A 26,997-nucleotide genomic window follows, 5' to 3' on the forward strand; every position below is an offset into this window, starting at 1 on the left:
GCATGGAAATTCTTCCATCATGGTCAGGTATTGTAGTTGCTCTTAAGTTTTTACTAATTCCTTTAGTTTTGTTCAGGACTTTCACTTGGTTGTTCTTTACTGAAAACTTGAATATGAAGATGCTAGATCCTTCTGTACATTGTAATAGTAAAAATAGAGAGGCACTGGAGAGCACAAGTATTTATTTTTCAGGGGGACTGTCTTTAAATGGTTAGGCAGCCCAACAGCTTTAACATTCAAAAATAAGTGAGCTTTGCTGTCCCAAATGAGGAATGTGTGCTTAGTCTGGTTTGAACACTCAGTTGTATATAAAATAGGAAGTACTACTCTAAAAATCCAGAAGAATTAGTTAAATTATGGCAGTCACCTGCAGAATCCAAGTAAGTTTTGTAGAAAGAGATCAAATTTTATTATACAAATTGCTAATAGATGGAAAAGGCAGACTAGCTTGTGAATATAAAATGTTTTCTTCTGCAGCAAGCATCAGGATAAATGCAATGTGATAGCAATTGTGTTATGTTCATGTTTACTGAGGTAATTTGAAGGGAAAAGATTCTCTCTAGTGTATGAAGAGGTGCTTGGGAGGAACGAGATGCTAAAGCTGTGAGGCAAGTTAGCATTGCTTGCAGAACTCTGTGTCCTGCAAGGACATGGGGTATTCCATAATAACTACCTCATGACAATATTTGGTGGAGTTGCAGCTTTTGATTCTTAAACTCTGCAGTTGAAAGTGTTTTGTAGGACTCCCTTGAGAGTTAGAAGTGAGAGTTAGAGGAATACTTTTTTTTGTGGGAAATGTTCTGCATTTGATTACTGAATGTTTCTGGCTGTTTTCCCTTCTCAATGTGTGTTAATCCTAGCAAATAATGCTTGCTTGTGTTTGCCCATAGTTTCATGAAGCCTATAAAGTTCTGCCATATGCAAATCTAAAACTCACTGTTTTTTGGTAGTAAAAAGATAATTTTTAATCAGAAGATATTAATCATGTTCAAGATCTTACTAAAAACTGGCAACTCTACTTAGAGAGGAAGTTTGATAAAGGCGGTCTTGCCTGATGTGAAGATCAGGTTTGTCTTGAGTGTTTTGATGCTATGTGTGCATATACATGTAGATAGTAAGTGCTTAGTACCACTTGTTCAAGGCTTTTAAGGATAACTGGCTCCTGCTATATGAAGTTCCATGTATATCCATACACTCCCTCAAATCACTTGGAAGGTCCTGTTTGGGTGAGTTGCAAGTGAGGATGGTGGTAATTTATAAAAGCACTTGATATTGCATAACAAGGGTACAAACATCATTTAAAATGAGTAAGAATAGTCATTGGGGAAAAAAAAAACATAAATCTCCCCCAAACTATCTCCTAGTATCTCTGCAAGGCCAAACCTTACAGGGGGTACAAACATCATTTAAAATAAGTAAGGATAGTCATTGGGGAAAAATAAAAACATAAGTCTCCTCCAAACTATCTCCTAGTATCTCTGCAAGGCCAAACCTTACAGTTTGCTGTCATTGCTCACTAGTACTGGAGTCAGTATATGGTTAAATAATGAGTTTGTCTTCCAGGTGTGTTGGGGAGCATTGTATTGTTTGCTTAAGGGTCTGCCTTAGGTAATGACTTTCAGTGTTTTTTGTGTTTTGTATCATTTCAAGGTCGTTTGTATGCAATGCAGACAGGGATGAAGATTGACAGTAAAACACCTCTGCCTTAGATAATGACTTTCAGTGTTTTTTGTGTGTTTTGTATCGTTTCAAGGTCGTTTGTATGCAATGCAGACAGGGATGAAGATTGACAGTAAAACACCGGAATGCCGTAAATTTTTATCCAAACTTATGGATCAGTTGGAAGCTGTAAGTAGAATTTATTGCTTTCCTCAAAAATTGTAATAATATTAACATAATTTTTTAAAAAAATCTGGAAATACCGTCTCTTCTCTGCAGCTATTCTGCATGCAAGCATACTGCATGAACTTCAGTTGTATCTAATAAATTGCAGAAGGGTTGGAAGGAGATAAAGGTCTTCGTGTGTATGCATGCACAAACATAATTGAAATTTTGCCATAAGATTTTGTGTAGTCATCATAAATTACAGTGCTTTATTTATACATGTTCTCATGACAAATCATAATTCATTAGGAAGTTAATGCAGGTGTTCTAGAAGACTTTTAAAAATTTATTTACCTTTGATTCCTTGAATTCTGTACAGTTATTTTCACTGCTATAGGACTTAATAGCCTAGTCCTGGGATGCTTTTGTCTCTAAGTTAAACTATTGTATCCAGGGAGTTTTTAAAAATACTCTTTAAAATATAAAGATATTTCTGGTTGTATCCTGTGTTAGAGATTGGAGATTTTATTTTATAAATTCTTGTAAGCACAGTCTAATTTGTGTGGGTAAGGTTTGTCTATTTGTGTGGGTAAGTATGCCACACTCTTCTGAATAGACCTGATACTAATTAAATCCTTAAATAGAAGAGAGTTAAACAAAGAAAAGTAAAGTTGTGGTACAGATGGTGAGTTTAAGTTCCAGGAGTTGTTTGTGTTCATACCCAGTAGTTTTCAGTGTTCCCAGAGGAAGAAGTTTGTTGAGTCTAAGATCTTAGTGCTCATTTGGAAGCAGAAGGTAGTGTTGAAAAATGAAGAAGCAGTTCATTTTTTGTTCAGTATCAGTGATTGCATCCAAAGTCTAGCAGTGCCTGAAGAGTTTGTGTGGAAGTAGTATAACAGCCTTCAGTTGTGAAAGATGGATCACTCGCCCACAGAAGTATTCAAGGCCAGGTTGGATAGGTCCTGAGCAACCTCTTCTAGTGAATGGCACCCCTGCTCACAGCAGGGGAGTTGGAATTAGATGACCCTTAAGGTCTTTTCCAATCCAAACCATTCTGTGATTCTTCAGGAAAAAAATGAAACATCAACCATTTGTCTTTTTTTTTTAATAACTCGTGCTTCCTGCTTTTTTATTACTGATTTTTTTGCAATGGAAAATTTAGTGTACAATGATTTCTTGGTGTGTTATTTCATGGGAGAGAGAGGTAGCAGGAGAGGTGAGATTAAAACTCAAAAGTATTTTTCTCTTAGTTTCCTAAGAAATGCTGGGATTTGCTGGGTTACTTGTGGTACTGCAGCAGTTAATCTGCAGTGTTCAGTTACCCCTTCTGTTTCAAAACTGAAAAGACTAAAAAAATAGCAAAAATCTATAGTTTTACCTTTTGGTTACTGGTAAGATTGTCTGTGTGACAACTCAAGCACAGGTATTGAGTATTCTTCAGTGTATCCGGGTGAGTAAAGGATGGAGACAGCACTCCTAGTCAAGTCTAATAGAGCAGTTTTGGGGCTAGGAAGTTGGGGTTTATGGAAAAGTTGGACCCCTGCTGTAATTTAGGAGCTGCTGTTTTGAGTCTGCCCTTAACCACCAGGGGGCGCAGAGGGGTGTGGTTTAATTTTTTTTAAGATTAAGCCTACATGCCTTGAGTTTTAGGTGGAAATTTTGTATCAATGTTTAAAACGCCAGTACTGCTGTATTGAATCACAGATTGTGTGAAGAATAATTTCAACAGTAAACAGCTTGGTTAAATTTGGTACTTTTGGAAGCATATGTAACAGTGCCAGTTGTGTGTATGAAATAATTGAGCATCAGATCAAGTATAGTAATCAGTTCTTTTCTGAATGTGAGGTGTACAGATAACTGTTTGTATACACATGTATTTCCTTAAGCTTTCTTCCTGAGTTAGCGTCAGTATTTAAGTGTTTCATTTGAACACACGAATTTTGGTACTTTCACAAGAAAAATTACACTTTGTAAAACAAACACTTTTTGAATTTGTACATAGAGTAGTTTGACTAAAGCCTTTAAATTTAAAATTCTATTTGGAAAGCTTGTATTTAACTACTGAAATGAAGTAACTTTTCTGGCAACATTCTATGTCTTAGAAAGTTGGCAGCAATCTAAAAAATATGGAAATGCTGCCTGCATGATTAAAATTTTCTTCGCACGCACAGTGAAAAATAACCGCCATTCAGAGATTGTTTTTAAATCTTTTGGCAAAATAAAGGCTGCAGGTTAGTATCATGCAGTGTTCCTGTTTTTGTTCTCTGAGGATAACCTGAGATTTCCTTATGTGCAAACAGTGAGCCTATTCAGAAGCTGTAAATCCACCTGTTGTAACTGTTAGAGGGTTGTTTGCTTTACTGATTTTTATTAGGAAACCTGAGGATTCTGGTACTCTAACATCTTTGAAAAGAGTTCTTTGAATTGAAATACTCTGCTTACACTGAAAATTCCAGTAAATCCATAGGTCACTAGACCGGGCAAGGTAGGGCTCAGATACTTTGAAAGATGTAATGAACTGCAGTGAAATAACCTTACAAGAGGAGAGATACATGATGACTTACCTACAGCACCTTTATAAAGCATGCATTACTTTAACAGTTGAACTATGTTGAATCTTGACACAGGCTTCAGAGTGCCTGATCTTTCAGATGCTAAGGGGAAAAATATCTGTTGCTGTTTCTTCACAGCATTGTAGTTGTGTTTATTTTTAACTTTGGTGAGAAGATGTTGAGGTGTTGGTGGTTTTTCTAAGTATTTTGTGACTAAAGATTCAGAGGTACTTATTTGTAATATTTCTCTCTCCAAAAGAATATGCATCCTCTTTCACATGCTGCTTTTAGCATTTGTTATGTTAGAAGCTGCAGATTTGTAAAACAAAGTGTAAGTTGTTTCTTTTTAAATTGTAATTGACTTTGTTTAAATCAGCAGGTTCTTTTTGGGTTTGCAGAATTGTTAAGGTCTAATAAAGTAATTAATGTATTTTTCCAACATTTTTCAGATGAAAAAGCAATTTGGTGATAATGAAGCAATTACTCAGGAAATTGTTGGCTCTGCTCATGTGGAGAATTATGCCTTGAAAATGTTTTTGTATGCAGACAATGAAGACAGAGCTGGGCAATTTCATAAGTAGGTGAAAATCTTTTTTTTTCTTATCTGAAGATACTGGTCAGGGAATGTGAATATCCAAACTCTTTAATTTGAATGGAAGCAAGAATTGGACTTTAATACATTCTTTTCTCTTCTGGAAAACTCAATTTGTTACTACTTATAGGTCTGTAACATCACACATTAACTGGTATCCTCCTCCTTATGTTCCTTAGGGAGTTGCTTACCTACTGGCAAGCCTTCTAAAACCACAGGCTAATACTGTGCTTCATTTTATCAAGCATGTTATAGTTTCTATTGACCAGTGATAGTAAAATAGTTGTGATAATCCATTATGTGTTTTGGTTTACAGCAGTTACTGTGGCATGTTCATGTATTTTCTAAGCTAATACAGGATTTCTGATGTCCTACAAATTCCAAGCTAGAAACTAAGTGCAGAATGCGTAACCAGTTTTAAAAAATGCTAAACATTTTCTGCATAGTAGTTAGGAGACTAATCAATATTGCTAGATTTAAATGTTGTGAAGCAGCTTCTGTAACATCAGATTAAAAGAAAAAAAAAAGCGATGTTGGCCTTGGAATAAGTCAGTATGGTCTAAGATTACAACACCTAAAATGTGATTCTGAGAGACTGACATTGCCAAGTTAGCAAAATGCTTTCTTTTTTGCAGAAATATGATAAAGTCCTTTTATACTGCAAGTCTCCTGATAGATGTTCTAACAGTATTTGGGGAGCTCTCTGAAGAGGTAAGTGTCAGGTATATGAGTGTACTATCCAATTGCTTTTCCAAGCACAGACATTGCTTTTATATGTGGTGAATATGAATTTCAAAGAAACAGTGTAGCCAAATACTTGTTAGAAAGCCATAAAGAATCATGCTAAGTGTTTCAAATAAATAGTAGATGAAATACTAAACATCTGTTAGAAGATGGTTCATGACAAGTATGAGTTAGAAACTCGAAGTTTGATTTTTACTGTGGGACACATAGCATTATATTGAGCAAGTGGGAATGCTTATAGGGGGAAAAAAAGATGCAAGGTTCCTAGCTTTGTCCACCTTCACTTTTTTCCAAGTCCTGCTTGAAATTCACAGGCTTGGCATCCTGTATGTGAATCCCCAGTCTGGTAACTGTACCTAAAGTGCAGTCATACTTGCTCAGTTTAAAATGCAGTTGTTGTGGCTACTTTCACTTGTAAATATTGGAAAGAAGGTAAAGCATGGTCTTGATAGTGGTGTACTTCTGGAATACTATAGGTTGTAAGTGTAGATACTAATGACAGGTCTTCCCCAAGAGAAATGCTTGGTGAAAAGTTCTTGCAAGATTATCCATCTTCCATAGACTGAGACTCTACCAATCCAAAATTTTCATCTTATTGAGAGGCACAAGTAAGTTTGCTTTTTTGATGTGCTCTCTTAAAATTGTCTGCTCTGTGCCTTGACATCCTTTACTACATCCAGCGATAACATTTCTTAGAGCCAGAGAGTGAATGTATATTTGCACATTGAATTGGACTGAAAAAAAAAATTCTTAGTCTGTAGGAATCCAGTGCACAGGACAGTGCACTGACCAATTAGTTGAGTCCTCAGAGTACCTGAAACAATCCTGCTTTGAAGATGGAAGAAATTGTTATAAATGTCAGTGCAAAATGCTAGCAGTTGTGCATTTTCTGTTGTTGATGCTGAAAGGACAGAAGTGCTTTGTAATTGGAAAGAAGCAGAATTCTCTCATTTTGTTTAATTGGTGAATACCGATGGTAAAAGAGAGTGTACAAGAAATACAGAAAATATTTGCTCCTCTGTACAGCATCATTACATTTCAACAGTTTATTTATCTTTATTCTCATGTAAAGGGATGATGGGAGAAGTATGACTTGATTGTCTTAGACTTTTGGAGAAATTTTTTTCAGCCTAAGTTAAATTCAGCTTGACACCTATATTCAGACCACCTGCCTATTTTTTCAATGGATAGCTGAAATTGCCTTCATACGTGGACTGTCAACTGTTAAAAGGCTTCTAAAGCAACAGCAGAAGGCATAGAAAGCAGATATTTGACACCTAGAATCAGAAAATGGGTGTTGAGCATAATATGTATGTTTTTAAATGGCAGGTGATTGATTATGGGGAGTATGAATGGATTGTGTCACAGATGAAGAGTGGTTATTCTGTATCTCCATATTAGAACTAGGCAAAAGAATTTTCTGGAAGATGTGTTTTACAAGACACAGCTTAGATCAGAGCAGTAGGAAGCTCCGTGATAGCAGCATTCTTTTCATTTACCTCAGTAGTACCATTCATTCAATAAGGCAGCCTTCTGAAAAGGGACAGCAGTGCATGCTGAAAACAAACCAAAACCAACAGCATTTCACTTCTCACTTCTGGACTGATAAGCTTTGCAGTCGGGATGCAGGGCAGACATCAAACACTTGGTTCCCTTCTCCTCTCTCCAGCCATCATCTTGGTGCCGGGTTTGGGGGTACTGGCCTGTCCTTTAATACACTCTCCCCAGGGCATCACCAGATGGCCAAGGGCCTCCTCAGCAGTGTCCCGAGGTGGGTGCTCTGGGGCTGGTTTTATCCAGCGTGGGGCAGCCCTGGCCTGTCCTCACAGACACCACTCCTGCCATGCTGAGTTGCCAGCACCCGGGATGGACTCCTGCTACAACTGCATCTTCACACTTTGTCAATAAATAATCGCCATGTTAGAATAGAGGGGAGATGTACAGACCCTTAAATATTGCATAATAATCTTTCCTGAAAGCAGCATGCTCTGGATATGTGTTTTCTGCATTTTGTGGCTTCTAGAGTGTTTGTTAAAAATGAAGGAATTTAATCTGTAACACTGACTGACCAGAAATTATTATTAAAACAAAGTTTTAACAGAAAGCCATGTTTTCCAATTGCACTTTTCCTTTTTGAGTGCATTTTAATGAATATGTCATCAGAATAGGCTTGTTTTTTGGAGAAATCTTGTTTTCAAAAGTGAAGACCAGATCTTTATCTTGGAATGTGTGAGCATCCTGGGTGATGCAATGTATTAAATAGGAGCAAGGAAGCTTGCTGGAGATACCTTTTGTATTGTGTCTCTTTACCCTGTTCTAGATGACAGTGCAATAGGCTTTGCAAAGTGCAGTATTTATAGAATTTCAGTTTATTAATTTCTTAGAAACTTTGGATTTAATTTCCAAATTATTTTTTTAATTTTTTAAAATAAAAAATTAAATTTTAAAATTTTGGCATTGGTGTGAAGCATGCTGTCCCAACCTGTATTGTTCATTCAGGCAAATTATTCCACTCATCCTTCCACATTTCTAATGTTTATATTCAGCCTTGATCCTTGATTTATATTACCTCATAACTGTCAGAACTGGTTGTTTCCCATACAACTGTTGGCAAAGCAGTTGATTTGCATAATCAGTTTAATATTTCTTGCATCAATTGACAGCTCTTCCTGGATTAAACACTATTGTAACTGCTCAGGAGATACAAAGTGGCCAATCTTCCTTTCATGTTTTGACATGTTAAAAGTTGTACTTAGGAACAGTAAAGTATATTTTAAAAAACAAAACAGAAAATCTTAATGTCATAGAATATTACAAACAAATCACATTAATCTGCAGTTACATCAGCCTTTCTGTATTCATGCATATAAATAAAATTTTAAATTTTAAATAATTAGAAGAAATCCATATTTTTGATAAGCAGCAGTAGCATTTGAAGTTTCAAGTATTTAAATCTAAAGTAAATAATCATCAAAATTTATGGAGATAGGAAGCTTTCTTCATTATTTCATGTCAGTAATTATTACAGTGCTATGTCTTTCATACTAGATGTTCTTGGTATAATTTATTTCCTGTTCCTGATATGCTGCACTAATTGAAGATCTCCACATTTTCCTTTCATGCTGAGATCTTATTAGAACTGTTATTTTAATTATTTTTTGTAATTCACCTATTAATTTTACATGTTTATCTTTAAAAGGGTGTCAAATGACAGCAGAGAAAGTGGAAAAGATGTTTGTATTTCTGTTTTGAATGCATTAATTTGCAGAAGTGAGTGGTTAAAATGGCTGGCCTTTTCCCTCCCCCAGAATGCCCAGCACAGGAAGTATGCCAGGTGGAAGGCAGCATACATTCATAACTGCTTAAAGAATGGAGAGACTCCTCAGCCTGGCCCCATTGGAATGGAAGGAGAGAGTTTTGGTACGTGTTTCCTTTTTCTTTTTAAGAGAGCAGAAGGCTGTGCCAAGGTGAAGTGGTGGTATGCACAGTTCTTCACGGAGCACCCCTCAGGAAGCACAGCTTCCCAGCTTAATGTTCCTTTCACAATGAGCTGCCTTCTTCTTTTCAGCTTCTCCTGCTGTTATTTTTATTGGGCCTTACTGTGTGATTGACTTCTTTAATAAAATATTCTTTTCCTTGTAGTGGAGATTATTATTTTGAATATAGGTACTCTCTAAGAAGGCGTTGTCACCTTTGGGCCAGAACCATACATTTCTTTAACACTAACCACAGTCCTTCTTTTAAATCTGTTCTGTAAAGTTATGATCCCTTTGCCAGTTTATCCTCTCTCAGAAGTTAAGTAGGAGTTAAAAATGGACTGATGGCAAGTGAATTCAACTTCAAAGCAAAGATCTGCTTGTGAGACAACTCCTTGCTCCCTGCGTAATAATGTCAGTTTCAAAACAGGTTTATGGTCTACTCATACTGAGCTGGATTTTCTGCCTCTTTCTCACTCATCCTCCTTTTCATTGTGTTTTCAGTTGCTTCCTCTGGCTACCTGAGCTCCCTGTACAGGATTCCTTGAGGTTCCCACTTTATCTAAGAGTTAAGGAGATGATTTCCAAGGACATCCACTTAACCAAACTGAATGTGTGTCAGAACAAGTTGTTTTGCTTTAGATAGTGATCAGTTTCATTGGTTTTGGTAGTGACCAGTTTCTTTGCTTTTCTCCTCAATGCAGATTGAATACAAATTTCAAAGGTTGATCTCTTATGAGATGGGATGTCATTGGAATGGATATTTTCACTATGCAGATTAAAACAGATTAATTCTGTGCAGTGACAACCTCTGTGTATCATTCTTCACATACCTAGTGGAACAACTAAGATCATCAAATAGTTTGTAATTTTCTTCTGAGCTGGCACATGAGACTTTGTGGCTTGTCAATTAAGTTAATGCTAATTTATCTGTTTAGATTCAGTAGTACAAATTTCTCCAAATAAAAAGAGTCGATAAACAAATCTGCAGTGCAAAAGGGAAAGATCTGCCTTGTAGAGTATGTATCTAACCTGTAGAGCTACGTTATGGGGGTGGCTACATAAAGTTGTGTGAATGTATGTATAAATATAGATGACCAGTGTATTTATACTTGTGCACACATATGAAGTATACACATATAAGTAATTATTTGTTTGTTTGCTTTCATTTGTGTTTGTGGTCTATTCCTGAGTCTTGAGTGGATTTTGACATCTGAACTTGTAATTTACTTCTAATAAGTTACAAGTAGTCTTGTAATACTCTGCTCAGTACTTTTGTTTTAAATATGTCAAAACATTAGAAAACTAGTTTCTCTTCTGATTCTCAATCTTTTCATCGTGCAATCTCACATTTTGATGCATCTCCATATTGTAATTTTTATGTCCTGGACAGTGTTGTTACATCAGAAAAAAAAAGATATTATCATGATGATTTTTTTTAAGGAGAATGTGTACAGAACTTTTCAGTTTATTATTGTCTTTATAGTGTCTAAGAGCCTGAGTGCCAAATATAATTTATTTGCAATTTCCTGGATAAAATACTATTTATATATTAGTGCTCCAGAAACACTGCAACATAAGTAAATTCAAATATTTGTGAACAAATTACAAGTATAATAATTTTATATCCAAGTAACTTGTTTGTTCTTGTTATTATGTTTTCCTAACCTAAAGGCACCCTATGGACTTAAACACTGGAATGGGTATCTTACCCACTGAAATGTGCTCCAGTGTAGGCACAGCTGTATTTGAAGTGAAGCATTAACAAACTAATTTCTTCTTCAACGTACAGTCTTTTCCAAGGCTGTGCATGCCTTAGCTGTCCATGCAGCTGTAGCCAGAGATACTTATGATGCAACTCAGCTGCAAACATCACTTCATCTTTGTCAAATTACAGCAGATTGATTTAATGGAGAATGCAACATGTGAGAGAAAAGTCTCTTGTTATATTGAATGTAATAAATAGTTCAGTTAAATATTTTCAGCTTTAAATTAGTGCTCTTTTAGTGGTCTGGCTCATAGTGTGGTAAAGCTGACCTGAGTATATGAAGCAAACTATGAATTTTAAACAAGTGCAAAAATAGAATTTCTAAGTAAACATTACAAAGCTTTTGCTAAAAATCCATGTGTGCAACTTGTAGAAGCTAATTATTTCTCAATAAAGCAACAAATAGGCTCTTTCTGCATTTTTATTAATGCAGAAGTAACTGACTTGCTCAAGGCTACGAAAGAAACTGTTGTAGGAAGGAAAGCAGAATTCAGGCTTTCCCCAAATCCTTGGTGTTTGTTGCAGTTCATTACGGGTTGTAATGGGAAGTGGTGAAGACTTTTGCTTTCATTACTAGGTTATGTCTACATGCATCTTAAAAGGGACACAAATGCTGAGTGAATCAAAATTTTAACGTCCTTTTTCACAGGGAGCCTGCAAGATCTGTAACTTGACAATATGTTGTTTGTTTATTTTGTTGAATTGTATTTCATGTAGCGAGATTATTTCTCACACTCCTAACTTTCTAAGAAATTAAAGGAAAAATACATGTTGATGTTTATTTTTTATGGTTAGCTCCATGGTGTAGGTGTCCATAATGTCTCACATAATCAAGATAAAAATTTTATGCAAATTAATTTTTATGAGAAGAATCAGTACAAAAGAGTTTCAGTTCCTCTTTGTGCATCATAAGAAGAAAAGCAGTATTGTCTGGATGTATGACTGGACCTTCCCCATTCCTTTCTGCTTGCTCATTTTCTTCCTCCCCTAACATGTGGAAAAAGTCTGTTTAAACAGAGTGAAACTAGGTCTCTGTAGCTTGACAAATTACCATTTTTTTCCAAAGTGTTATTTTTTTTTTTTGTGATTCTTGAAAACCATACTGTAACTCTTGGAGATGTTTTTACAGTACATAGGCATGCTTTATGCAGTTCTGCTGTTGGATTTATGGATGCTTTTGTCAGGATGCCACCATGGAAACCTTAAAATGACATCCTTAATTTATTAGTGCAGTTGGAATACATATCCTAGAATACACATAAAGGTCACTTAGCATTAGCCCTAGGTCATCCAATAAGGTTTTACACTAATGGAAAAGAAAATGGTAATAGAAAAAAGTTCCTAAATAGCTATACTCTAGCCATAGTAAATACATTAAATTTAATCACCTTCATTGTAATGTAATATGTAGGCTACATTTCTACTTCAGAATTTCAGAAAACCTTAATGGTTCCAACTAGTAAAAAGAACAATGTGGGAAAAGTTGATGGATTTTTGAGTTCTTTTCTCAATGTTGTGGAAAAAAATACGTTTGGTTTGTTTTTTTAAAAGCAATGTTCAAATAGAACATTACATTGTAACTCTTTTAGCAACATCTCAAGCAAAAGAGAAACAACTCAGCAGAATGAGACAAAGAAAAAAATTTACATTGATTGTAATTCTCTGAGCTCATGAAAAATAGGAGTCCAGAGAACTGGAAGAGTCTATACTCCTTAAAAAAATTCTGCTAATTATATACTTAGTGCACTGAGCTTCTGAAATTAAGTCATGATTGGTGCTTGCTTACACTAGAAAAGGAAATGTCATTAAGCCTTGAGAATCCTCTGTTTATATAAAAGTATCTTTGGATGGTTGGTTATGGGGCTGCGGTGATGATTTCACAAAATCTTGCCTTCAGTAAATAAATAATTTTAAAAAACACAAACAGGTGGTCTGGGTATACTGTAGCTCTGCAGAAAATTTAAAGAGCTCATGAATTCATTATGCTGGGATTCAAGCACAAAAGCTGAGGAGGTTCCAAAACAAAAATCTCAACTGTGGCTGAAATGAAATGTAAAACAATTGTGTCATTGTTTCACAGCCTAGTTTCAGCATTTTTAAGCAAATTGTAAGGAACTTTGAATTCCAGGTTATTACTGCTGCATGAGAAAATAATTTTCTAATTTTGTAGCATTCTTTCTCATTCCCTGGAAAAGATTTTTTTTTTTTCAGTTATGTTTTGGACACTCTAACCATAGAATTTAAAACTTCTGTTGACTTAAATGTTCTTTTATAGCAGACTGAAATACTTCTATCTGGCACTACTGTTAAAAACTATTCACAAATACTGAGAGTGTATATCTTAAAATGTTTGTAATACTTTAGTCTTTGATAAAGAATATTTTAAATATTTGCTTTGCTGAAAGAATAGTTACAATGCTTTTATGATATTTGGGCACTTTAAAGACTAAGGAGAGTTAACTTAAACAAAACTGCTTTTATGTTTAATACACTTTTAACATTGGCCAGTTGCACAATGAGTAAATCAAACAGTTGAGCTTAATCTTTTGATACCTATACCTGATTAAAAAGTAGGTTGCCCATTTGTGAATTTGCCTTTTGCAGGCACTGATGGTTAGCACTTCTAACCCTTTTTTGTTGTTGTTGTTAACGTTGCCAGACTTTAACCCTTTGAGTTCTTCTGTGGCCAGTGTTGGCCAAAGCATTGCACAGTTACAGGAGTGAGTAGAGACCCTGAACTGTGCCGTGAGGAAATTGGGAGCTGAAACTGGGAATGGCTTGGAGAGAAAATGGGAGCCGTGCAAGAGGGACACAAGTATGTGGCAAAGGGTTGCTGTTATGGGATATGTAATCCTAGTGCAGACAAGGAAATCAGAATGTGCCTTGAGAACTAGATTAGGGCAACAAGGGGCAGAATGAAGGAATAGATGCATTAACAGCTTAAATATGGGCATGAATTTACAGGTAATTTCTCATAGCTGAGATACTAAGCACAGTGGAAGCACATTTCCTCTTACTGCCTCATCCTCAACAGTTGCTTAGTAATTTTTACAAAAGCTTTCCCAAAATCCTAGCTTCAAGCAGACATCCAGATTGGAAACTCCAACTTTATGGCTACAATTTGCCCAAGCTGTAAATGTTGGTAACAGTGTTACAAGTAGTATTTGGCAGCCTCAGCTTCAGACAGGGTGATGAGTGCTGTGTGCAGCTATTTAATTCATTTTATGTAAAGTAAGCCTCTGTTTTTGTTCATAATTTTTTCTGAAACTCTTTTATAACTTTTTTTTTTTCAGTTGACACCAAAACCAGTGAAAAACACAGCATTCAAACAATGGTTTCTTATTGCTGCATTATTATTTAAAAGATAGCATATGCAATGTTTACTCTTGAATCTCACCTTCTTTTTGCCAGTTCTCAGACATTTAATTTTATTTCCACAAATGTTAGCCACACAATATTGCAGTATGAGTTACTAACAAAAGATACAGCAAAAGAAAGATCTGGCACCTTATGATGTTTTTTGTCTTCCAGAAACATGTCAGGTGTTTATTTGCAGAAATATGTGTCAGAAATTGTGCCATAAAGCCAGAGTATATTTATTAAAAGTTCACTAAAAATACTCTAATAAAAATACTTGATTTTAGTCTGCTGTATAGCCTTTTTATTAGTAAATTGTATTGTAAATTAGAAGGTATTTAGGCATTTTTCCTAAAAGTAGCATGTGAATTTTTTCTGGGAGGTAGAAGGACATACATGGGAAACAATTCTGATATTTATAATAGTAATATTTTTAATAGTAGACTATTTAATTATTAAACAGCTGAAGTGTTTGCATATCTCATAGTCTTGTGTAGTTGAAGATCAATGTGGATTTCTTAAAAAATACCTCTTTTGCTAGCTCTACACACATGCAAGTTTTGTCCTCCCATTTTTTTTTTGTTCCCTTTCAAGCACTGGTTGTTAAATAAGCAGTTCCCAAAACTGCTTGTTCCATCTGACCTTATTGATGCAAGTTTTAGCCTTTAAAGCTGTATTAAATAAAGTAGATCAGAACCTTATGAACATAACTAGATTGAAAAATATGGGGTTTTTTGTACATGATGAGGGATATATTGAATCTCATTATTCATACAGATCATTATGTATTCTAACTGTTCTAGATGCAATTATGACTTGGCTAAGCTGCATTTAGTTTCTTGTTTGGTATTACTTTCACAAAGTTCCTCTTGGTTCTTATTTATTTTTTGTTTGATTGGGGGTAAAAGAATTGGCACTGTCTAGCCTTTCATGAAGAGTTTGTAAGGCAAATACAGTTTTCCATACTCTGGTTCATGTATGTGTTAAAATGTAGATTACTATCTATTTGTAATAACTTGTTCAACTCCTATGGATGCAGAACACAAAAGTAAAACAAATTGTTCTAATGAGAGAGATAGCTTATATTCAGACAAGTAAGGAAATGATTCTTCAAGTTGAACAGAAGAGATCTTTGAAAGTATGTGAATGTCTAGATATTTGTTGTATGATATGTTGCTTTTTACTTTTCAAATCAACCCTGTGTGGTTTGGGTTGATGTTTTATGTCACACATTGTGGTTGCAATTTTTTTAGCAATAAAAATTTGAAAGGACATGTTAAAGAAAGCCAATTTTTTCAAGTGTTTATACATAGTAGTTGCAGTAATTCCTATTTTGTATCATTTTAGCAGATGCTGAAAGGGAAGAAGCAGGGTCATCTTCTGTCCATAGTGGCACAGCTCCATCATCATCATCATCTACATATGAAGCTAACAATATACCAACTAGTAATTACACTGGCATACATATACCACCAGGTGCCCATGCACCAGCCAACACTCCAGCTGAAGTACCTCATAACACAGGTATGTCCAAATCACACCTGAGAAATCCAAGCCTTTAATGGGAGTTGAATTTTTACCCAAATTCTAGTTCATCACATAGAGAGTAAAATAGTACAGTATTGTTTGGCAAAATCATCTTCGTGAGCTAAAACCATAAAAATGTCACTGGAAATATTTTTTAATGTTTTCTTAAAATATGTAAATCATAGTTTGGAGCACTTTTACAGAATATATATATGGACTAAGAAAGTGACTGTTCCTGCAGACTGAATTTATTTGTCTTCTCTTATATCAGTAAAATGGTGTTGCATTGCAACGTCTGTACTGTAAAGCACAATTTGACTCTCTCAGTTTATAGATGGAATTGTATTACTTCATTTTATTTGTAGCTTTCCCTGTGCAGATAGGCTGCTGTTCTTATGTGGAAGCTTATCAAAACAGTGTTGAAATCCTCACAACCCCATAGCAATCATGCCAGATGTACCATTCATAGTGTTGAAATCCTTACAACCCCATAGCAATCATGCCAGATGTACCATTCATACTGGTTTGGTTTGACTAGTGCCTCTTTTCCCTTGCAAGTGCTTTAGTGTGACTGACTTCTGACGTTATTACTAATGGGAATTTTGTCCCTACAGCTAAATGTACTGGCTCCTACATTCTTCTTATTATTACGTGTAATTTTGGGACCAAAACCAAGTTCTTAGCAATTCCAAGTTCCTTCCCAGATGCTCTATTTATTAAAAAAAAAAAAAGTATTAAGTGATTGGTGAATAAAACTTTTTTACCTTATGGGACCTTTTTATAACAATCATAAAGCAGAATTACAAATTAATTATTTATTAATTAATAAAACTAAACACTTAAAATCTCTTTATTTCAATCCTAGTGATCATTTATTGTTCAGATACTTTTTTATATTATTAAATGTATAAGATTTTTTGTCACACAATCTCTCCTTTTCTTTTACTTTCTCATTTAAAAAATGCTTCACCCTATGAAGAGTTCAGGATGCTCTTTTTTTCAGCTTTATCAAAGGGAAATCCTTCTGATAGTGGGGATTTTTTTGGGTCTGGGAGGATCTGAAAATTATGGAGTACGTACCTTGTTGGAATGTATGAATTCTGTGCATTTCATAGTTTTAACCCCACCTATTGTTCAATGGAGTGATGTAATTTAGAAAAGTGATTTTACTCTCTTCCTAGACAGCAAATGTTATGCTAGTCTGGTATGTTCTGGACATACTGCAAAAATACAGTTTTCGATCAAAACAAATGAGTGTACCTAAAATGAAAGTGCAAGTACAGGAACACTTCACAGTATAAAGTGCTGCTTCTTCTTCTAGCGCTGTCATTTCCCTTTTAAACTTAGCTAGCTTTTTTATTCTCATTAATTGTTTCCAAAGGAATTAGGAAAGAGATAATTGGCAAGTGTGAGGTCACTGGCGCTGGGCTTTAAAAGTATAATAATATAGATTGCCTCTGGTATTAGAATGTAGAATTTAAGTTTCAAATATTAAAGTTTACTCACACTTTTCTTTAGCAGGTTTTCCTCAATACATCAGGGTAACCAGTGTCTCTTGAATGAGTATTTTCTTATTTTTTTAATGCCTGAAATTAAATTTCTGTGAAGTCCTGTACTGGTAAAATGGATGACAGTCTGTACATTCTTCTGTTTCATTTTATAAAACATTCATATTTGGAGTGAGAGCATTTAAATTATTTGTTACACAGTTTCAGAATTTGTATGCTATTGATTGCTTAACTTGAAAATCATAAGGTCTATCTGTTCTGGTTTTTTGCTTACTTTTTAAGTCAATAAGTAAAAATAATACAAGTCCTTTTTTTGCATTGATTTGCAGGAGTGACAAGTAACACTATTCAGCCTGCTCCTCAGAATATTCCTCTGGTTGATCCTTCCCTTTACAGTGCCCAGTCTGCAGGTAAGCTTGGGGCATTTGTATTGTTGTACATGGACATACTCTGTCCTCTGTGTCTCCCCTGCACTGAAGGAAGAAGTTTGATAAATATTGTCACTATTATCTGAACGTTACTCCAGAATTTTAAAAAGAGTGGACAATATCTAAGTATCGTGTTGCTAAGATTTTAGTAGTTTCTGAAAGTTGTTACAATATAGTGTCTGTCTAACTACTTTGAACTAATGAGCTAGCATTGCATAAGGCTTTTTATTATTTATATTGTTGCTTCTCAGGTGAGGTTCTGATATACTTTGCAAAGCCTATATTCCTGATAGCCTTGCCAAATTGTGTTTTTTATAATTAATACACACTCCCTTTACTTAAAATTTATTCTACAGGATCAGCATGTAAGTTAATTATTAATTTCATAAAATAATTCATAAAACATTCAAGTTGTGGTTTTGTGCAGAAAAATACTACATGCTTCCTGATTGGAAGTAGTACCTGTGCTAAATTAAACAATCAATTTGTAAAGTACTGCTAACAATGTTATTTTGATGTACCATTTAATCAAGGCTTTTATCTTCTAAGATGTCCTCTGTCTTTGATGTTGAAATCACTGATAGCCTATATCACATGTATTTTATGTCTGCTTGTGTATTCCATGCTTGGAAGTGTACATGCAAGGGCTGACCCTGTGGAAACCATGGCCTGTGGAGGAGTGGTAACTGACAATAAAGCTGGAATCATCCTAGATTTTCATTTGAACACTCATGTACATATGGTACATGCGTACATATGGACAGAGAGTTTACTGTTTGCTAAGAATTTTTCTGTTCATGGAATAGAGAAAAGAGTGTAAAAAAACTCGATAAATTACATCTGTTTGTAATAATGAGATTTTTTTTGGCAATATGACATGGATGTTGAATGAAGAGGGGGTCTAGGAAGTCTAGGGTTTATCCTCATCAGGATATACTCTCATTAGTATACAATATTATATTATTGTATTAACCACAGTAAAACATTGCCTGTTATGACTACAAAGTTTAGATAGGTATGTTCTTGTATTTTATAACTTAGAGATATTTAGTTACTTTATTATGTTGTTGAAGACTCCGTGTTAAAATAGCTGTTCTGAAAAGGCATTTGTGCTTCAATCAAGTGCTATAGTAGGAATTCAATGTTCAACTTGTTTTTAATCTGCTGGCATAAAGAATGCTTAAGGATATTTTCATTGTAATCTATTAGAAAGCCATTTTTATAGAAAAAATAAAAATAGAAAAAATTGCCATTGATGAAGACATACTAACCTTTAGTATTTTCCTGAAGAGCAAAAGGTACTATAGGTGCTGGAGTTTTTCTGGCATGTTACTGTAATCACAGGATAGTCTGAGCTGGAAGGGACCCAGAAGGATTGAGTCCAACTCTGAAGTGAATGGCCTACACAAGGATCAAACCCACAACCTTAGCATTATTAGCACCATGCTCTGGCCAGCTGAGCTGGCACTGATGTCTCATGTGGCAGTGACTCATTTTATTGAAAACAACACCTCAGACCTGTAGCTGTAACATTTAAATTTGGTGATAGCTGTTGAGTTTTGGGGACTGCTCTGGGGGTTTTGGTAGCTCCTCAACTGAAACGGCTCAAAGCTTTATTTAAGCCTTGCCATAGTGACTGCTAGTTGGAAGGCAAATTTTGTGATGTTTGGAAGCAAAGCTTTCATGTTTAACTATCTTGTCATGATCTTTTAGACAGTCATTGTATCAGGTTTATTGGTAACTACTTTAAAATTTTAGTCATCATTGTTTCTTGGTTTGAATGTTTGTTTCTGGTTGTCAAAAATATCATAATTTTGATGGAAACTTAAATTTTTTCATTAAGTTTAAGACATTCCGTTATTCATATCTGAATAGTATGATTGCATTGCTCTCTTCTACCACCTACCTGAGATAACCTGGTTTAATAAGTACATAAATAAGAAGGAATATTAAGTGTGTTTATGAGAATGTGTAATAAGTAATATTGTGTAATTAAAAGATTAAGACCCTTGCTAAGCACCATGATAAATCTCTTAACTTGATCTAACCTGTGTATTTGCATGCCTGGATTCCTCCTCTGCACATCTCTGTTGTGTCACTACAAGTTTGGGTCTTGTAACAGCTCAAAGGGTCACATTCTTATGAGTGAGTGCTACAAAAGTGCAGCCAAAGAAATGATAAAGGTCATACAGGTTCTTGGTTAGAAAGCTTAGAAGACACACTGTCAGTTGTGCAGGAGTCTCAGAGGGCACAGGGGATGTGTCAGCAGAGGTACACTCGTAGTTTTCTTTGCATGTGTGGAGTTAAGAAGTTAGAGAAGTGGAGAGCAATGTTTGTCCTTGCCTGTCATTGTCTTGTGCATTTTTCCCATGCTGCTGAGGAGTCCTTTCTATGCCAACAGTGGCCTTGTTCTCTAACCCATAAGTAGATGGAGAAATGCCTGTACGTGTTAATGGATGTACAAAACTGTGGGGCTCATGAGCCCTCCCCAGTTCCTGAGCTGCATTATACGTATCTGGGCTAGATCCTTGCTGCATATTGAGGTGTGTACCATTCCTGTGGAACTGAGGTTTCCTTTGCACAGGAAGGAGGGATCAGTGTTGCCCTCCATCCAACAAGCCACAGAGCTAGCACAGTGCAAGGTACATTTGTTCCATGACTTAGACATGATGTCTGTGTCCATGCTAACAAATCATACAGGCTTGCAAATACTTGGCACGGAGAACAGCTGGCACAGAACCTCTCGCATCCATATTATTAAACTTTTAAACCTAAACAAGGTAGCTTGTTAAGACTGCTCATGTTGAATGGTCTGTAGCTTGCTCTGACCACAAGTCATGCCCGGGAATTGTTTAGGAAAGTGCTAGTTTGCACAGACCAAAACCGTACTGGAATCTGTTCCAGCAGTTTGACACTGCAGACAGTCAAGTTTGAGTGCTGAGACTCCTTCCTTGGCAGTGTTGAATGTGGTAGTATAGGCATAGCCAAACAGGATATTCCACATACTCCTGCAAGACTCTTTCTTGTAGTAAGATCAAATGTATATTTTTAAGATAAATTATATCTTTTCTTTGCTTCCCATAACATAGGAGAAGCCATTTGATTAAAGCTCTTATGGGAGTAAAACTTTTGGTGGAGAGGAGTAGAATATTTTATCAAAGGAAGATTAAGTTAAAGGAATAGTGTTCTTTGATTTTTAGTTAGCATAAGTCTTTCAATAGTTGTCCTGTCTTGTGGGAAGAGGTTTCAGAGTTTAATACCAACTTTTGAAAGTCTCAAAGCTTTTTTATTTTGTCATGGGTTAATGTGTCTGACAGCAGAATGTAGAATTATGCAGCAACTTCGTGTATGTGTGTGTCCACTTCTCTGGTGTAGTTGTCTTAAAAAAATTTATTACCCCTAGATTTTGCTAACACTAAAGGCATTCATAGTTGTGCTGCACAGATTTTATAAGATCATCTTATGCTGCCATATGGTTCCTTGCACAGGTGGCATAGTATAAAGAAGGCATTTGTCCATTGTAGTTGTGTGTATAATGTTTGATATTCTACACACAAAGTAGAAATAATAATTTGACACTGAATGTGTTTTCATGATCCTAAAAAGAAATCCTTGAGTACTTATATTTCAAATATTTCAAGTGATTTAATGGGAAAAAATAGTATCTTGTTTCAAAAACCATTTGTTACCTTTTCCATCACTGTTTTTGTGCACCAATTTGTATGATTGAACTGTTCTTAAATCATCTGCCTTATATTTGGGCATTCTAAAAAGGAAAAACATCAGAAGGGTAGAAAAGGATTCCAAGGAGAAGCAGATGTATTTATGTAGAATGCACATTACTTTCATTCTAAAACTGGTTTTTTCCCAAAATTATTTCAGCAGCTCTAGTCAAATCAGTTTCACTTTGTGTTTCTCTTAAACTACGAGAATCATGCTTGTTGTTACAGATTTCTTATTCCTGTCATGTTTCAGTAATATAACTAAAGTCCTAATAATTTCAGATTAAGATAGGAAGCAGGTTTGTTTCAGAATAAATACAGTATACCTTTTGTATCTCACTGTTGTTGGGCTTTTTTAGAGCCAAAAAATCACTGGATACTTGAGGTTGGAAAGGACTTCAGGAAGTGGTCCAGCCCTTCTGCTCAAGGAAGGGTCATGTAAAACCAGTCACTCAGGATCATGTCCTTTTGGTCTCCCCCAGCCCGTGCACTCTCCCTGTGGTTTAATTTCCTGCACTGAAGAAGTTTGAGAAGAAGTGTCACTCCTTGTTCTAAAAATAGGTTTTGAATCTCTCAAGAGACAGACCCCACAACCTCTCCAGGCAACCTGTCCCAGATCTTGATCACCCTCAGAGTAAAAACTGTTTCCTGGTGTTCAGACAGGACCCTCCTGTGTTTCAGCCTCTGGTCTTGTCACTGGGCGTCACTAAAAAAGCCTGTCTCTGTCCTTTCAATACTCTCCCTTCAGGTGTTCATGTACTTGATATCAGATCCCCCTTAGCTCTCTCTTCTCTAGGCTGAACAGTCCCAGCTTTCTTGGCCACTTCTCCTGCTCCATTCCCTTAGTCATCTCTGTGGCCCTTTGCTGGACTGCCTCCAGGATGTTGGTCTGTCTCTCTTGTGCTGAGGAACCCAGAACTGGACACAGCACTCAGGATGTGGCTGAAAGGGGCAGGATCACTCCCACCTACCTGCTGGCAGTGCTCTTCCTAATGCAGGATAGGATGCCATTGTCACTCTGGTCCGCGAGAGCGAATTGTTGGCTCATGGGCAGATCTGTGTCCAGCAGGACCCCAGGGCATTTCCTCCAAAACTGCTTAAGCTTGGGATATGTAAATTGAAGTAGGTTACTAACTTTTGTGGTTATACCTTTGATGTTAAGTACAGTCATTGCAGTTAAGTTTTAAATTATTTGTAAAACTTCAGAACACAGAGCTGGTTTGTTTCTATTTTACTTTTCCATTGTGAGGTGTCAACTTCAATAGGAGCTCAGGCTACTGAGCACATCAAAAGATCAACCTTCTTACTCTATAAACTTTAGATTATAAATTTAAAACTAATAATTTTTTTCCCCTTATGTTATGTCATAATAGCATCTGATATAGATTTCATAATAAATAAGGCTTTATGCCAGCAAAACATTAATAGAGCTCATACTGTAAAAATAAGATTAGACGGGTGAATTTAGGCTTGCTGCCAATAAATTATTTGAATACTGGACTGATGCCTTGGCCAGTTTTTAAAGAATGGTTTTGTAGTTTCTTTTGGCATCATAGCGTAAAGCTACTTTGAAGGAAACTTGGTCTTTTTAATTTCTTAAAGGTGTTCAGAAATGTGGTCGCAGATTCACCCAGCTGCTTTTTAGTCTGTGACTTTCCTGAGGTTACAAAATACCCGAGTTGTGTACCTGTGTTTATGCACTCCCTCGCGTTTATTTACTCACATGTGTATATATTTTAAGAGATTAAATGTGGCTTCACTTACTAAGCATGAAATTTAATATACATTACAATCATAATGAGCCCACCAATTTTTTATGTCCCTCAGTGGTTATATTTATTTCTCGAAATGAAAATAAGTAGAGTTCTAGAGTATATTTTAAAAATCGATAAAATTAAATCTTCAGAGTGCTTACCTTTCTGATTTTATTTGGGTAGGATTGTTTTAAAAACCAGCAGACCAGTCTGATTTTTAATATTCCAAGGTTTTCTTTTTATTTGTTCAAAAGCTGTTCTTTTAAATAGTAAGACTGTTCTTAAATAATAGACATTTTTTGATAAGAGTAGTGATTCTTTAGTAAACATTCTCAAAGTATTTGTAACAACAGTTCTATTTTAAAAGAAAAGATTCAGCTAATGGGAATTGTGCCATGAAAAATGGCTTTAAGTATGTTCATGTAGTTGCTTAAGAGTAAAATGTACTTAGAGAGCTAAATCTTTGTTTAACTAAATTTTATGTAAAATGTATTGTGCATTTAAAAGCACATTTGCTCTTAATCTGTGAAATCGGTTCAGTGCTTATACTATACTGTGTGGGAAGTTATTAAATATATGCATAATCTTTAGTGGCTTATATGATTATTTATCGATGCCCATAAAAATCTATCATTTACAAGTTCTTTTGAAAGAACCTGAGTAAAGATGTTCTAATTTTTATCTAATTGGATATATAAATTTCTCCATTATTGGAGTAGCATGGGATTACTCTTAAAACTCACAGTGAACTTGTGGGTGGAAGGAGGTACATAGTACTGCTTTATTTTACACCCACATCAGTGATACTATTCACATATAAAATCTTCTGCCATTTAGGGCTTAAGTCCCTACTGTGTCTTCTCCAAGACTGAATGCGTGTGTTTGAGCACTACAGAATTCCTAAAGTTTTGACTTACTTCAAGAAGACTCTGATTAATAAGTAATGTAGTCTGGTATGTAGTATATTATGGGAATTTTTTGCTACTGTTCTCCAATGTTACAAAAATGGGCACATTTCATGACATCAGTCTTGTTTTCAGTCATCTTACATAAAACTGGAAACAAAAATTATCTGGAAAAACAGAAATGTAAAAGGTGTGAAAACAAGCCAGTGAGAAATGCTTCTACATTCTGAAAAGCTATTCCAGTTGAGAAGGAACAGTTTCTAACTATGTATTATTTGTGAAGAAAGCAGAGTAATTATGCTGTAAACACAAAAAGCACTGTCCTTGTTTCTTGCAGGTTGTAACATGATTACAGCTAACTTAATGTCATGTAAAAACTCTCCTTTGCGGTCTTAGTTCAAGAGCAGATCTTTCTCAAAGGTATTAGCTTACTTTTGAAAGGCACTGGGTCATGCAAATACCAGTGTTTAGAAAGGTCCTCACATTTTTCAGTGGCAAAGAAGTTAAGTTTTATATGAATGGAAAGAAAAGAGAACAGAGCAGAAGAAATACTGTCATTTGGTCTTTATAATAGTACCACAAATGTTTGCCTGGTTTTCATAATATTACCACAAACATCAGTAAAACATAAAAATCATAAGAAAGGAAGCTTAAGTCAGATTTCCTTTGTAGTAACTTTGTAATACTTATGTTTTTGCAGGAGAAGTCCGCTTGACTCCAGAGGACTTTGCCAGAGCTCAAAAATATTGCAAATATGCTGGCAGTGCGTTGCAGTATGAAGATGTGAGCACTGCTGTGCAAAATCTACAGAAGGCCCTCAAGTTACTCATTACAGGCAGAGAATGAAGCTTTAATCCAACAGATTCATGTCTTTCGCCTAAAGAACTAACAGTTTATTACTGTACCTGTTAGGGGAGTTACACAGAAATTCTCAATCCCATCACTCATGACTATGAAACCACTGTTTCAGTGTCAGATTAGCAATTAATGGTACAGTAGGAATCTCTGTTTTCATTTAACAGACAGTGGAGCTTGAAAAATGAGTGCAATGGCTTGATGTATGCAAAATATTAAAGAAAGTACTGTGAACACCACTCAAGAGTTAGAATTCATTTTGCAATATTTGGATTATCAGAATTGGAAAATGCTTACTGTAAAAAACTTGAGAATTAGGATGTTTTGTTAAAATTCTTACTTCTGTTTTATTATTGTAAACAATGATTTAATAAGTATGATAGCTGTAAAATGGTAACTAAGATTAGTGCTTTCCTCCTGAAATGAGAGGCTGAATGTGCGAAGGCTGACAGGTCCACACTGGGAAGGACTTTTCTACACATAAATTATTTCAGTATTTGTATTATCTGAGACATAAGTCTAAATTGAGGGAGTCTTGAGGACATTTGTATTTAATTTGAAAATGTTCTGGAAGAAAACATCTCTTGATACTTCAGAGGGAGTAATTTTGATGTGTTCCAATTTAATTCCCCACAGGTGTATGGACTACTACATGTATTCTTGATTATTGGTTCTTGCTCCTTCTGTGTGAACAGTTAAAATTTTATGTATCTGTATGGGTTAATTAAGAGAAAATACTAATATTTATCAACAATGATCCCAAAACTGGAAGCAGAGATTCTAATTAACTTGAACTTTCAGGGAGACTTACTGAGAGAACAAAACTGTTCCATCTTTTTAAGAGGCTGGAAAAAAGCTTGTTCTTCAGCCATTAAAACATTATAGGTTTGTCTCTGGTATTAGTGTCATATAGCTTTGTATTTCCAACTAATATTTTTTCCTGTCTGCTTTGTTGTGAAGACTTTTGGATTTGGGATTTAATTAAAATATCTTGGAAACTGAATTTTGAGTCTTTATGAGGTCTACCACTGCAATTATAGAGCTCTTGATTGTTAAAAATCCTCCCATGCTGTTTAAAAGAAAGAGTACACAGTCTTGTAACTGGTGTGACATAATAATTGAGTACACCATAAAGCATGTCTGATATATGTAATAATTTTAATGACATCTTATCTGATCTCTCTGTCTTTCCAAGCTGCTGGATCAAATCCTTCTTATTTATAGCTGTACTGCTTTGGAGTAACTAAAATGAGTCTTATATTCAAAGCAAAAAGATCAGCAAAAGAAAATGAAACATAAGCATGCATTAAAGTTTAGCTGGTTGTATCCCTTAAAGTGTGTAGTGTCTTTGACAGCAGATTCCACATGGGTAATACAAAACTTAAAAGCGTGTGCTTAAGCATTTTAGTTGACTGAGGCTTAATAGATAAAATGTGGTATTTTTTGTGTTGCTTTCTGATATGATATAGCATGCTAACCTGGACAATGACTTGGGTTAGATTTTAATCATTTGGGGAAATTTAGAATAAAACCATCTGAAACTTTTTTGATAGTAATGCTGTACAGGCCTGAGCAGTAAGTCTGTACAGTGCTTCATGCAAGATAGATCTCTCACTTCAGTATCAAACTGAATTGCTGCAAAGTCTTCTGCATATATAGTTTTTGGTTTACACTGTAGCATTGCTATAAAGTATATATAGCATATAGTCAGAAGTTTTTCATTTCAGGATCATACTACTATTTTTTAGAACTAGCTTCAGTCTCCAGAAGTTGTAGGAAGAAATTCAGTTTTCCTATTTCTATTTGTAAAATAATAAAAAGAACTTCCGGGCTTTTGTATTATATGCAGAAATAAGTAAGCTATGATATAATGTTGTATTGATTTGAGGCTTTTGAATTAAAGCTGTTGGGGTTTTTTGTAATTGAATGATCTGAAATGGAATACATAACTACACTTGAAAATTAAAATTTAAGTACTTCTTAAA

At 35.3% G+C, this 26,997-nt stretch overlaps 1 protein-coding gene across 2 annotated transcripts; it reads left to right on the forward strand.

Annotated features, from left to right (window-relative positions):
* The first annotated feature begins 1,705 nt into the window (after window positions 1-1,705).
* Window positions 1,706-26,997, forward strand: VTA1 (vesicle trafficking 1). Of its 2 annotated transcripts, none has more exons than XM_039707080.1 (7): window positions 1,706-1,848; window positions 4,826-4,953; window positions 5,604-5,679; window positions 9,021-9,132; window positions 15,661-15,837; window positions 17,678-17,758; window positions 24,858-26,997. In XM_039707080.1, the coding sequence occupies exons 1-7, from the start codon at window positions 1,768-1,770 to the stop codon at window positions 25,001-25,003; spliced, it is 801 nt and encodes a 266-aa protein (XP_039563014.1). In that variant the 5' UTR covers window positions 1,706-1,767; the 3' UTR covers window positions 25,004-26,997. The 2 variants fall into 2 exon arrangements, with proteins under 2 accessions (XP_039563014.1, XP_039563015.1); XM_039707081.1 differs by having other exon boundaries at window positions 1,710-1,848; window positions 15,664-15,837.

Source organism: Passer montanus, unplaced genomic scaffold (genome assembly GCF_014805655.1).
Source record: "Passer montanus isolate IOZ18808 unplaced genomic scaffold, ASM1480565v1 scaffold2, whole genome shotgun sequence".
Lineage (NCBI taxonomy): Eukaryota > Metazoa > Chordata > Aves > Passeriformes > Passeridae > Passer > Passer montanus.

Coding starts and splice junctions, on each gene's coding strand:
- VTA1 (XM_039707080.1), top strand. CDS start 1,768: ATGCAGACAGGGATGAAGATTGACAGTAAAACACCGGAATGCCGTAAA. Junction 9,133..15,660: donor AATGGAAGGAGAGAGTTTTG/GTACGTGTTTCC, acceptor GTATCATTTTAG/CAGATGCTGAAAGGGAAGAA. Junction 17,759..24,857: donor TTACAGTGCCCAGTCTGCAG/GTAAGCTTGGGG, acceptor ATGTTTTTGCAG/GAGAAGTCCGCTTGACTCCA.